Here is a 13,209-nt window from a genome sequence, read left to right as displayed (position 1 = left end):
CATAGGGAATCCCCCCAAACAAATAATTATCTGTAGATAAAATGTAAATTGAGCCAAGGTTGAAAAATACCTGCTAGACACCTGAGGCTCAAATTCCATCCCTGATACTGGATAGAATACTAAACCTCTCTGTGCCTCAGCTCCATCATTTTAAAACTAGAATACCAATAATATCTATTTTATAGGGCTTTTGTAGGATAGAATGAGTTAATATAGATAAGCACTAAAAATTCACCTGGCACACAATGTCATATAAATCTCAATACTTACTACAACCATATATGAAACTGAGGAAAGCTTCTAGAAGATTCCAGAATCTTCTAGAAAAATATTCCTCACAGAGACTTTAGCTGAGACTAACAGGTATATTGATATGCATGTACTCGCTTTCTTCTTTAGTAATAGAACCCTAATTTTACCTGAGGTTGCATCCAACCCAGGCAACTAAGTGAGATCAATGAAACCCAAATGTAAATACTATCAGAGACTTCTTAGAAGGTCCTAGAAGGATGCAAACTCAGCTGAAAGGTTCACCTCTTTTGTTATCTCTACATCTAACTAGAATACCCACATAATTGCCTGAGACCAAGCAGCAACTCTGGACTATAAGGTGGCCTACAGCATGAGAACAGTGCTAGGATAGTAGCGCAGAATGAAAGAGCCTGTGTGCATAACTGTGTAGTTGCCCTGGACTGACTCTCCCAAACTTGTTTTTCATAGAAGAGAAGGTTTTATTTTGTTTAAGCCATTGTTGCTCTGAGTTTTCTTAATGGAAACTAATCCTGAGAAAATAGGCAAGCAAGGTGCCAAGAAAGAACAGATTGCCCCTACAAAAGTTTTCCTGACTTGCAAGAACTAATTTTGGTTGAAGGGCTCAAACAGATTTGGATGGACCAATGTTCACAAAAGAAGCCACCATTGCTTGCTTTTAAGTCTCTGGGTATGGAGTTTTCTTATTACATGATCTATCCATTACATTATATACATAGCTTTCTCAGCATATGACACAGGACAATGGAAAAAAAATCAGTAAACTCATCCTCTACCATCAAGATTGGGGGAGGGGACAACTGCTCCCTATGCTACCTGAATCTGTGCCAACAAGGGCTATAGGCTCTCACAGAGGTTAAGCTGACATCTTTGCACTGAGCTGCTTCAGCTACAAATTCAGCATTCCCCCAGAGCACAGTACCCACAAGAACCAAACCTTCCAAATTAGACATTTGGTATCATTATATCCTACACAGGCAGCATGCAGGGTAAACTCTCCTTGAGAAAATACATGTCCTTTGGGTCTTGTGATGAAGACTAGCATTCCTCACATTTTAACCAGCCCCTAAGTTCTCCAGATGTTGTGAAACATGGTTTCTAATTCAGGAGAACTGGCCTGAAATCCAGCCTTTCCCAACAAGCTTCCTGTGATGTCAAAACTCTCATCCATGGACCACACTTTGAGTTTTCACACAAGTAGATTTCACTTTCTAGGAGAATTTCTTGGCTGGGCTTTCTTCTTTCCCAGCCTACATATTCTCTAATCAACTCCCTAGCATACTCCTTTGCCACACTCTGATGGAGGCAATGCTAAGCACAGGACTGATCAAATGAGGCTGCTAGGCCTTCCCTGACCTTTCCTGCCTCTGAGTATGCTAAAAGAAAGCTCAGCTCACCTGGGACCACACTGTCTGGAGCATGGTGGATAACCCCTGGCTTCATGCACTGCGCCCTCTAGTCTTGGAAAACCTGCAGAGCTAGAGAAAGAAAAAAAAAAAAAAACATTGAGAATGAGCTGTCTTATTTCCCACACTTGCTCTGTCTCCTAACGGAACCAGATATCCTTAGGACACTGTTCTCCACCATCCTCTCCACCGATTCCTGAGGTGCTGCTGCAAATGCCCCCCTTTATACATTCTCTAATAAATGTGTCTGGCGATGCTGGAAATTCCTAAAATGAATGTCTGTGCAGCAAGGGTTAAGAACTGCAGCAGGTAACAACGAATCCCACCATTATGCATAATTATGTTGCTCCAATAAAAAAAATATGGAGAAACAAAAAAGAACTGCAGTGGTTTCGTGGCTTTTAAGAAAACCCGTGGCCCCACCAAGAATGCATTGCTAAGTATTTTGTAAGAAACACCTGTAGGAATCACGGCAAAGACTCGAAAGGAGCCTCTGGAGAGAAGGGATCCCTGAATCAACAACGGTTTGCAGCGCAAAATTCAAGTGGCGAACTAACCTCAGGTGAAATGGGTAAGACGCTCAATGTCCCACTGGAGATGGTGACCACAGACCCAACCGCGATCACAACGCTCCACCCGGGAGGCAGGGGACCCCAGATGTCGGTCGCGGGCGCCCACCCAGCGTACCTCGAGCCAGAGGACAAGGTCTCGGGGCCGGAAGGTCAGTCGTGCCTCGACAACAGGGGCTGGCCAGGGTTCGGGCGGCCTCATGGGGCTCTCGCGGGGCGTCTGCGAGGCCCAAACACGCAACCTTCAGGACCGGCACCAGGTTGCGCAACCAGAGCCGCTCACCGCAAGCTCCTGCAGAGCGCCGAATCCGCCAAGACGGAAGCGAGACCCGCGGCGGCCCTGGCGCCGCTCTAGGAAGATGGAGGCCGTCCTCTCTCCATGGTTCGCCCAAGCGAGGCTCCAGGCCCTGTGCTCAAGACCGTTTCTCATCAGTCATGTGTCCGACTTTCCATCAATCATGCCTTAGCATCCCCAAACAGATGATAAATTCCTCCATGTATAAAAATAAACGCCTCTGGCTCTAGAGCTTGCTAGCAGTAACTTACCTAATGAATTGACAGCCCCTGTCTCCCACTTCATGGCTGATTGACCTGTGTGACCTAATATCGTGGAGTTTGGGGTCTGACTGCGGTGAAACCCTAACTCCACTGTTTATGAACAGAATGGACTTTCTCAAGCTACTTCTCAACTTGGAATGGTAATAGTTTCAAATTTATAAATTCAACAGATTGAGTTCACTCATCCAACACACTTAAGACTCTGTTAATAACTAAATCAAAATAAGTGCTATTTTGTTGCTGACATCATTATTACTCCTGAGTATCAGTGTCACTGTCCTGTAAAACATTCCCGTTACTTTTCCAGCCTAGATATAACTTTGATCATGGAGCTGGTGCCCATTGGGCAGGCACTGTGAAGTTAGTTCTGAGCTAGAGATCTGTGTCTACTGGCCCACCGTTTATTTCTACTTACCTAACCCACAGGGGCCTAAACGTCCACACTAAGATCATCATCTTTTCTCAACTTCTATAGGGAGTGTCATGCATCCTACCAGCCAAGTTAGTGGTCTAAGAATTATCATTGGCTCCTTCCTCTACTCTTCTCTCACCTAGATTACTGAGACAGCCTCCTTCCTCCCTTTTCATGGTCTCCAGTCTAGCCCCCTCCAACCTTTTCTTCCCATATTGCAACCAGGGTGATTTTAGATGCATGACACTTCTGCCTTTTAAAATCCTTCTGAAGTATATTCTTTTTCAAGTACTGTTACAAAGCCTTTTGGATTCAAGAAAATCATTATTCAAGTCTTTTCTGATGTCAGTGCATTGCTGATGTTGCACCTTTACTTTCTCTCCGTGGTCTGAGAGCTCCTTTAGGGGAACTTCTGTTGTAGGCACTCCACCTGCTTCATGTGAAAAGTAAAGGAGATGTGTCTAAAATGGCTGAGGCAGAGTTCCTGACTCTGCATTTTCTTTTTTTTTTTTTTCTTTCTTTTTTGGTGGCTTTTTTTTAAATTTTAATTTTTTTTAGTCATACATGACAGAATGTATTTTGACATATAATACATACATGGAATGTACATACATCAATCATATTGTCTATTCTGCTGCCCTTCCTATCCCCCCTACTCCTTCCCTCCTCTCCCATCCTTTCTCTCTATCCAATCTAATGTGACACCTTTTTTTTCTTTTTCTCATTACAACATCATAAATGTATTCTGTATAACAATGAGGTTCTCCTTCCATCTTCCGTGCAACTCCCCTTCTCCATCTTTTTCCCTCCCACCTCTCTTCCCTATTTAGCGGTAGTCTTCTTCTCATGCTCTTCCTCCCTATCCCATTTTGAGTCACGCCCCTTATATCAGAGAAGATATTTGGCATTTGTTTTTTAGGGATTGGCTAACTTCACTTAGCATAATCTGCTCTAATGCCATCCATTTGCCTGCAAATGCCATGATCTTGTTATTTTTTAGTGCTGAGTAATATTCCATTGTTACAAATGCCACATTTTTTAATCCATTCATCTATTGAAGGGCATCTAGGTTGGTTCCACATTTTAGCTATTGTGAATTGTGCTGCTATAAACATTGATGTGGCTGTGTCCCTGTAGTATGCTCTTTTTTGACTCTGCATTTTCTAATAATGCCTAAGCCACAATGAAAGTAAGGAAGGGTGCTGTTAGATTTTCTTCAAAGCTTGACTAAATAATTATTAATAAAATGAAAGTAAATATGACAATATGAATAATTGGAAAAAAATAATAGAATTCAAGGGAAACATTAAAAGAGGGAGATATTCACACGGAGAAAGTCTAATCCACAAAAAGTTCTAGTGATAACTAACTCAATATATCTAACATCACTTTTTTTTTTCTTTTTTGTACCAGAAATTGAACTCAAGGGCACTCAACCACCACTGAGCCACATCCCTAGCCCTATTTTGTATTTTATTTAGACACAGGGTCTCACTGAGTTGCTTAGCCTCACTATTGCTAAGGCAGGCTTTCAACTCTCGATCCTCCTGCCTCAGTCTCCCGAGCTACTGGGATTACAGGCATGTGCTCACCACGCCTGGCAACATCACATTTTAATATATGTAAAGCAAAAAACTATTTGAAATATAAGAAACTGATAAATCTATATTTGTACAGAGATTTTTAACACAATTCTTTAAAATTAAATAGGCAAAAATGTAATTCAAAGAATTTCAATAGTAAGGATAACTATTAACAGAAATTACTATAAACAGCAAGAAGATAATATACATTTTGTTGTTGTTGTTTGGTGGTACTGGGGATTGAACCCAGGGTTTTATATATGCTGGGCAAGCACTTTACCATTGAGCTACATCCCCAACCCATTACACACATTCTCTTTAAACTTAAGTATGCCAGGTAGGCAACTAAGAAAATTTCAAATTTCAAGAAACAAATGTTGCTGGGCATGGTGGCACATGCCTGTGATCCCAAGGGGGAAGTGAGGCAGGAAGATGGCAGGTTCAAAGCTAGCCTCAGCAATTTAACGAGTTCACTAAACAAGTTATCAAGACCTTGTGTCAAAATTAAAAAAAAAAAAAAAAAAGCTGGAGATGTGGCTCAGTGGTTAAGTGCCTCTGGTTTCAATCCCTGGTATCAAAAAAAAAAAAAAAGCAAATGTTGAGTTGGAAGTGTGGCTGACAGGTAGAGCACTTGCTTAGCATATGTGAGACCCTCGTTTCAATCGTTAGCACCACACATTCACACAAAGATGTTGTTTTATTTTGTTGTTGTTTGTTTTTGGCACTGGGTGTTGAATCCAGGAAAGCTTCACAATTGAGCTACATCTCTAATTCTTTTAAATTTTTACTTTGAGGCAGGGTTTTGCTAAGTTGCTGAGGCTGTCTTCAAACTTGCAATCCTCCTACCTCAGCCTCCTGAGTCACTGGGATTACAAGAATGCATTGCATACCCAGTACAAAAAGTATTAAGAAGCAAATATCATGACAGTTACACTCTGATTTGTGTATTTAGAATAAAACTTAAAGCAGGGTGCTGTGGTACAATCCCAGTTACTTGGGAGGCTGAGGGTGGAGGATTACAAGTTTGAAGTCAGCCTAGGCAACTTAGTGAAACTGTCTCAAAATAAAAATTAAAAGGGAGCTGGAGGTGTAGCTCACTGGTAAAACACCGCTAGGTTCACTCCCAGTACGAAAAACAACACACACCCTGTTCAATCTACCAACTGCACTGATTGATTGGTAAATGTGCCCCAAATAAATGCAATTTTGTGTAGGAGGTAGGTACAAGGATATTTACTTAAGTACTGTGTGTGTGTATACACACACACACACACAGTATATATAATACATATTATATATGCACAGTATATATTTAATATATATATGTGTGTGTGTGTGTATACATATATAGATAGATAATCTTTTTTTCGGGGGGGAGGGGGAGTTCTGGGGATTGAATCCAGGGCACTGTGCATGTGAGGCAAGCACTCTAGCGACTGAGCTACATTCCCAGCCCTGTAAGTACTGTTTAAAGAGAAAAAGCAATTAGCAGCATCCCCCCCCCCCACCCCACCCCAGTACTGGGGATTGAAGCCAGAGTCACCTTACTACTGAGCCATTTTTATTTTTTAAATTTTCAGACAGGTCATTCACTAAATTGCCCAGGCTATCCTCAAACTTTCAATCATCCTGCCTTATCTTCCCAAGCAGCTGAGATTACAGGTGAGTGCCACCATACCCAGGTGGCAACATACTTAATGTTTACCAAGAGTCAAATGAACATCCATAATAAACACTATGAATTAATACTCTGCATTTTAAAGTTATATAATATAGGTATCATAAAATTTGCTTTAAAAATGAACATTCATATTATGGATTACTATGAAGAAGGTAAAAAGAAATAGGTGGACGAATAGGGGATTTGACCATTAATTCTGGTGTGTCAACTAAGAGATGCTTAGATCATTGGTAAAACATTTTTGGGTGTCTGTGAGTTTTTCTGAAAGAGATTTGCATCTGAATCAGCTGACTTTATAAAGATCACCCTTCTCAATGTAGGTAGGTTTTACTAAATCTGTTGAGGGCCTGAATTTTCTTCTGAGTGAAATACCCATCTTCTCCTATGTTCAGCCTCAGCAACTCCTGGTTCTTGAACCTTCAGAAGTGGGCTGAGACTTACACCAATGGCTCTGAGTTCTCAGGCCTTTGTATTGAAACTAAATTGCACCAACTTCTTAGTTTTCTAGTTTGTGGATTACAGATCATGAACTTCTTGGCCTCTGTATCACAAGTCAATACCTTTAAATTTTTCATACCTTATCACATTGGTTGTTTCTCTGGAGAAGGTTTAATAGATGCCAACCAGATATGATTGCTATAATGCATTTTTTTCAAAGAAACAAGTTAGGATATATGCAGCATAAACATTGCTTAAAACGAGGAATCATGTGACTACTTTTTGTACACATATGAGAAATGTATAGAAAAATATCTGCGAGAATGTACATAATTGTTTCCTTTACAAAGTTCTGGAATTGGAGACCAAGGGGCCCTTTACTTTAAAATGTCTTATTATGGTGTCAATATATTTATGACTGGATTTAAAATTCAGCTATGCTAGGCATGGTGGCACATGCCTTTAATTCCCAGTGGCTTGGAAGGGTGAGGATTTAGAATTCAAAGCCAGCCTCAGCAATTTAGTGAGGCCCTAAGCAACTCATTGAGACCCCGTCTCAGAATAAAATATGTAGAGTCTGGGCTCAGATGGTAGAGCGTTTGCCTTGTGTGTGTGATGTACCAGGTTCAATCCTCAGCACTACATAAATACAAATAAAGTAAAGGTATTATGTCTGTCTACTAAAAAAATATTTTAAAAAAATATATAAAGGGGCTGGGGATGTGGCTTAGTGGTTAAACTCCCTTGGATTCAATCTCCAGTACCAAAATTAATTAAATTCAGCTACTTGGTAGATTTAAGTGTAGCCTTTAATTTAGATACTAAACAGTATTTCACCCAACAAATGAGAGGAAAAATACCACGAATTAGAGGACATGCCAACTATCTGAATATCTGAGGCAACTGAAGCAGAGGCTCCCTGAAAATCCAACTATCCAAATTTTGTCCATAAAACTACTTTAGAGCAACACAATTCAACCTGTTATTATCCTTTAAGCGAAGACCTGATATTAAGGATACACACTATACTTATTTTCACAAGCACTTCATATGATACTTACCACAATATAAGGGAAGTATTGGGTCCCCTGATTTTTAGATGAGTTTCATAGATAGTACAGGCCCCACTCAGTAATACTCAGATTTAAATCTGAATACCTTTTTTTTTTTGGCAGTATTGGGGATTGAACCCAGGGGTGTTCTACTGACTTTTATCACTAGTCCTTGTATTTTAAAGTTTGAGATGGGGGTTCACTAAATTATTCAGGCAGGCCTGGATCTTGGGTTCTTATTTCCCGAATAGCTGGGATTACAGGGTTGTGCCATCCGACTCAGCTTCAGTATTTTCTTCAAGCCACCTTCCCTTCATCATGGTAACAGAACATGTGTGCAGTGAACTTTAAGTACCTACTTTTTCCTCAACCTACCTCCCATTTCCAATTCAATCTAGATTATACTGTTATGCTAATCTTCCTAAAGATATATCACTGGCCACAAAATCTATTATTTGGTCCAACTCTTAGTCCTTTTCAGGTGCCCTATGCCTCAGACACTTTCCTAAAGTCCTTTGGATTTGTATTTCCAATTGTTCTCTAAAACATTCTCATTCTGACAACCTCATAGGCTAGACCCAAAATGCTGCAAAGAAGTGCTCTCCCACTTCCTCCACATGCAATTACTAACTTCTGTCCTGCAAATGTATATTCTCATCCCCCTTAGATCTAGAGATTATCTAAACCTTTCTAAATTCCTCATGCAAAAGACATCTTTCCCCTAAAGCTAATGCCCGATTCACCATTCCATACTTTGGGCACTGAGCTTCTTTCATTAGCTCCTTTTCCTGATGCACCCAAAGATACTTAGCAAAACAAATTTCAACTTCCCTGTTTCTTTCACTTACTCTCCCGCTTTGGCAAACTCAACCAAAAAATGCCATCCTAAGTTTCTTTCCATGTCAACCTGCTAGTTTCTGATCTCTAAATTTCCATCTCAATTGTTAATTCATGAACCCCACCTATCCTAACCAGCACTACCTTATCTCTAATAAGCCTCTCAATAGGCTATACAACCATTAACTACTAACCACTCCAAAGCATAGGAAACAGGCTTTGGGGATTAAGGGTTTGCCCAAGTTACACAGCTTTAAGAATCAGGGGGATTACCTGAGCCCAGGAGGCCAAGACTAGCCAGGGCAAAATAGACCCTATCTCCAAAAAAGGGGGACAGAGCTAGAATCTCTATCAAAATTTGGGGGAGAGGGTATGAAAAGACAAGAAATCAATCCACCATATTATTTGCATATTTGTCTATTTTCTTATATACTATTTTTAAAAGAAAACTTTAGTCTCTTGTACATCAGGAGGCTGGAACTCTACCCCGTGTGGGAAAATGTTTTTTTGCATAAGGAAATAAAGTCACTTTCTAATTATCATGATTTGTAATGAGATCAGTTAGTTATGGTTGTGTATAACCAAGCCTGGGCAGTTCAAGGAACTGAGCCTGATGTTTATCAATCTGCCTCCTAACCCTGCCTCAGCAACAAGTATAAAATCCAAGGACTTTTAACAGATTTGCCAACATGTCAAAAGAATCTTTATTCCTTTTTAAATAGCCTCTTATGCTTTCTTGCCAGATGTCTTCGGAGCAGGTGCTTTCTGGGCTGGAGCTTTCTGACTCTTCTGAGCTTTTGGAGGCGGCACTGCTGCCTTCTGGCCTGAGGCTTTCTGGGCAGGAGCCTTTTGGGCCGGAGCCTTCTTGCCTGCTGGAGTTACCTTTTTTGCTGGAATTTTAGCTTTAGCAGCAGCAGCAGCAGCTGCTGCAGCTGCAATTGCAGCCTTAGCAACAGGTGCCTTTTTGGGAGAAGCTTTCAGGATAGCCGCCCTCTGAAGCTTCTTAACTTCATTCTTGATTATTCTGTTCCTCTGAAAAGAATCAACATAAGAAAAACATTTATTACATATGCATACATAAAACTGACATATGCTAGTTTTTAGAAAGGGCATTAAGTGGCCCATTCTCCACAACTAAATCCAAATAAAAAGAATAATTTCTTAAGGATACCATGAAATAAAGCAAATAAGGACGGACAACCTCTTTTCACAGTAAGCTCCAAAGAGGCAGCAGCCTGAAATGGAAATTGGTTACTGTTTTCTTATCCAGAAGCAAACTTACAGGACATAGATTTAAAAACTTACCATTTTCTTTGCCTTCATTACTTTATAACGATCAAAATCAGTCATCTTGGCTTTCTATTTAAAAAGAAATGAAAAATTATCTTACTTCAAATCCTTCAAAAGAGATGAAGTCAGAATTCAAATGACCCAAAGTCATTACCCTTTCTCTGGCTTCAATCTTCTTGGCCCATCTTGTGGCTGCCCATTTTGTATTGATATCTGCCTTCTGCCAGGCTTGCCGAACATACTTCTGACGGGCACTACAAAGAGGCAAAACCACAGATTAAGCAATTGGCCTTCTCTGGCACTGTAGATCGAACACAGGACCTTGCACAGATGCAAGCACTGAGTCACATCCTAAGGCCCTCTTTGTTTTGAGACAAAGGTTTCATTAAGCTGCCCTGACTGGCTTTGAATTTGTAGTACTCTTGCCTCAGCCTCCCTTGCAGCTGGGATTAAAGGTATGTGCCAGTGTACCCAGCAAGTAACAAAGTTTTTAGGTCACAAAACTTTTTCCTTTAGGAAGGATTCCATTACACTTTTCACTATAGTCTTACTTGGCATACATACCATCCGGCACAACAATGTGTTTTACCTACTGAATGGTGTTCACACAGCCAAGACATAAATTGAAGTATAATTTTATCAAAACTGTAATCTAATCCATTTTACTAGACTTAAAAATCACCACTGATGACATGTCACTTAAAGTAGTGCAGAAATCAATTTCCTGTTTTTACTTCATACAACAACTTGTGGCCAAAAATAAACCCAGTATGTATCACTCAGAGATCAAAGAATTACAAGGGTACCCAAAGAAAACCCAAGTCACCAGAAACTCCTGTATTGTTGTGATCCTCCATGAACATCTTCAAGATTCACCCCTAACTGTTCTTTAAATAATGTAATAATGTGTAATCACAGTAGCAACAGAATGGACATACTCATTCCAGGCTGTATGAATGGTAAGTTTAAAGAAAAAACAGTACTCAAACATCCTAAATGCACACGCCCAGCTAAAGGTATCCAGCATATCACAGTTTCTGTCCTATTAGGGTTTTTGTTTTCAGGTAGTGGTGGCAGATGTTAGGAGATGACACAAGTATAGAATATAAATATTTTCTGGAACACTATACAGGTATCCAAAGTTAACAACTTAAACCCCCAAAGCTAAATACTTAGTAAACAACACATTAAAAATTCAACTAATGATAACAGTATTGAAAGAGACAAGAGTGACACACTGTTGTTTTAAGGCTAAAAGTGATTATGACACCAGAAGAAAAGAGAAGGTCATTTTAAAAGTAAATAATGCCTATTTACTTCATAATATAAATCCTTCTTCTGGAACAGTTATAAATCTTCTGTATTATTTATTGTATTCTCAAGAGAAAGACAACAAAAGTGGCAAGGTTTTCAAAATTAAACAAACTTTTACTAGTATAAACAAAACTAAGGAGAGGGGATTGTGATGATTGGTGGATAGTTACCTGTGAGGAAACTTGAGGATGAAATCAGTGAGCTGCATACATTTGAAAGGCATGGCCTGTCTCCTTACCTGAGTGCAAGGTCCATCAACCAAAGCCTAAAATACAAAGATCAGAGATTTCAGTGTAAAACATGACAGCAATTTAAATGAATATTCTGTATAATTACTTGTCTTTTCAGAACCATCCAACCCACATATTATTAAAAGACTAACAACAGTACAAAGTGCTTTCTGTATGCCTGAGTATGTTCTGAACTCGTTTTACACATAATAACTTAAACATAGCCAATGTTTTGTTCTAGAATTGGCCGAAAGCAAGTTTAAAAGGCTGAGGCAATACTATAACCCAGAAGTAGCAGCTAACTCAAGTCTGCGCTTGAAACCCTACCCACAGTGAACGGTAAAATAACACTGCCACCCAAAGAGCTCCCAACAGGTCACTTAATTACAGTATCATCTATAGTGGGTACCATTCACTGCCACGTTAAGTCAAAATTAGGACACTTTTTCTTTCTTATACATACCCTGTTCTGATCAATAACATCTACAATTGCAACCAGCTTTCCAGCATGAGGCCCAAAGGAGACGTAGGCCACCCGGCCAACCTCCACAAAACGCCTGAAAACCTGAAAGCGCAGGGAGAGAAAACACAGTGAATATTTAAAGGTTTGCTATAACGTCCCCCAGCCTATAGACAACATGCCTAATTCAGAGAACGACTAAGTGGAACACGCCCAAGTGCCTGGAGAGGACCTGAATGAACGAAATCCGCAGGGGTGGCGCTGGGGGAAAGCCGGCTTCCAGGCTCAAAGGCCCTGCATGCCCCAGAACGAAAGCACCCAGTCCAACTCGGCCCCAGAGGCTGGGGAAGCTACGACGGTCTCAGCCATGCTGCTTTGGGCGGCGGCACGCACGCGTGGCCCATGGCGCGCCGGGGTGCCGGGCCCTCAGCGCGATCGCCGGCCACGCGCCCAGAACTGGCAAGAGTTCCGCGCAGCGACCGCCCAGGGACCCTCAACAAGCGTTTCCCAGGACCCTCTGGGTTCCATTCCAGGGCTCAAAATTCCCTCCGAGGAAAACGTCAAGAGGCATGGCCCCAGTCACGGAGCCATCAGCAGTGAGACTCACCATGTTGGCGGCGTAGGGCGAGAAAGAAGGCCTTTTCGATCTTGCGCATGTGTAGAAGAGTGCCCGCCCCTGACGTAAAGAGACGCCGACGTGAGCACCGATTGATTGGGACCTGCGTGCGTGCGCATGCTCGCTGGAAAACAAGGCTTCTCCGGCTAATTGCCTGCTGATTTTTCGCGGGCTTGTGGGATGAAGTTGAATTGGGTGGTTTGAATGGGCGAATTGCAGGAAAGTTTTCCTTTCTTAGACCTTCAGGGTAAAGAAGAATACTAAGGCTATGTTTTCCATCAAAACTGTTCGCGTCCCATTTTTAAAAACATCTTCCAGTGTTCACTGCTCTCGGATTTTTGTCTAAACTTTGATGTTACTCATAGTTTAGTACTAGGGCTTTATTTTCTCATATTCCCTCCGTAAGTGATCACAGTAGTTTTGTTAACTTTTTATTTTAAAATAGTTTAGTAGAAATGCTACCAAACTAGAAGTAATCTCCATAAACCTTTCT

The 13,209-nt window shown here is 40.9% G+C and overlaps 2 protein-coding genes across 7 annotated transcripts in view; both read right to left on the bottom strand.

Moving 5' to 3' along the window:
* The window catches only part of LOC124087785 (zinc finger protein 621), a 49,747-nt gene extending 47,245 nt beyond the window's left edge, over positions 1 to 2,502 (bottom strand). For 5 of the 6 annotated variants that reach the window (XR_006850195.2, XM_058576829.1, XM_046436856.2 and 2 more), the window contains exons 1-2: positions 2,364 to 2,502; positions 1,668 to 1,748 (exon numbers count right to left, since the gene is read on the bottom strand). Coding sequence is in view for 5 of the 6 variants with exons in the window: in XM_058576829.1 (XP_058432812.1) it covers positions 1,668 to 1,691 (24 nt within the window). In the remaining variant the exon portion in view is untranslated. The other variant, XM_058576827.1, reaches the window with a different exon arrangement.
* Positions 2,503 to 9,486: 6,984 nt separating this feature from the next.
* On the bottom strand, positions 9,487 to 12,808 carry Rpl14 (ribosomal protein L14). Its single transcript, XM_046437422.1, has 6 exons — positions 12,708 to 12,808; positions 12,104 to 12,205; positions 11,581 to 11,675; positions 10,251 to 10,350; positions 10,112 to 10,165; positions 9,487 to 9,838 (listed from the first exon to the last, which is right to left on the bottom strand). Exons 1-6 carry the CDS (start codon positions 12,708 to 12,710, stop codon positions 9,533 to 9,535), a joined length of 660 nt encoding a protein of 219 aa, XP_046293378.1. The 5' UTR covers positions 12,711 to 12,808; the 3' UTR covers positions 9,487 to 9,532.
* Positions 12,809 to 13,209: the final 401 nt, after the last annotated feature.

Source organism: Marmota monax, unplaced genomic scaffold, assembly GCF_021218885.2.
Source record: "Marmota monax isolate L192 unplaced genomic scaffold, Marmota_monax_Labrador192_F-V1.1 WCK01_AAM20220418_F8-fsc00021, whole genome shotgun sequence".
Taxonomy (NCBI): domain Eukaryota; kingdom Metazoa; phylum Chordata; class Mammalia; order Rodentia; family Sciuridae; genus Marmota; species Marmota monax.
This window is presented reverse-complemented; position numbering and strand designations above follow the sequence as displayed.

Coding starts and splice junctions, on each gene's coding strand:
- Rpl14 (XM_046437422.1), bottom strand. Junction 10,351..11,580: donor ATCCTCAAGTTTCCTCACAG/GTAACTATCCAC, acceptor GCCTCTTTGTAG/TGCCCGTCAGAAGTATGTTC. Junction 10,166..10,250: donor AGATTGAAGCCAGAGAAAGG/GTAATGACTTTG, acceptor CTTTTTAAATAG/AAAGCCAAGATGACTGATTT.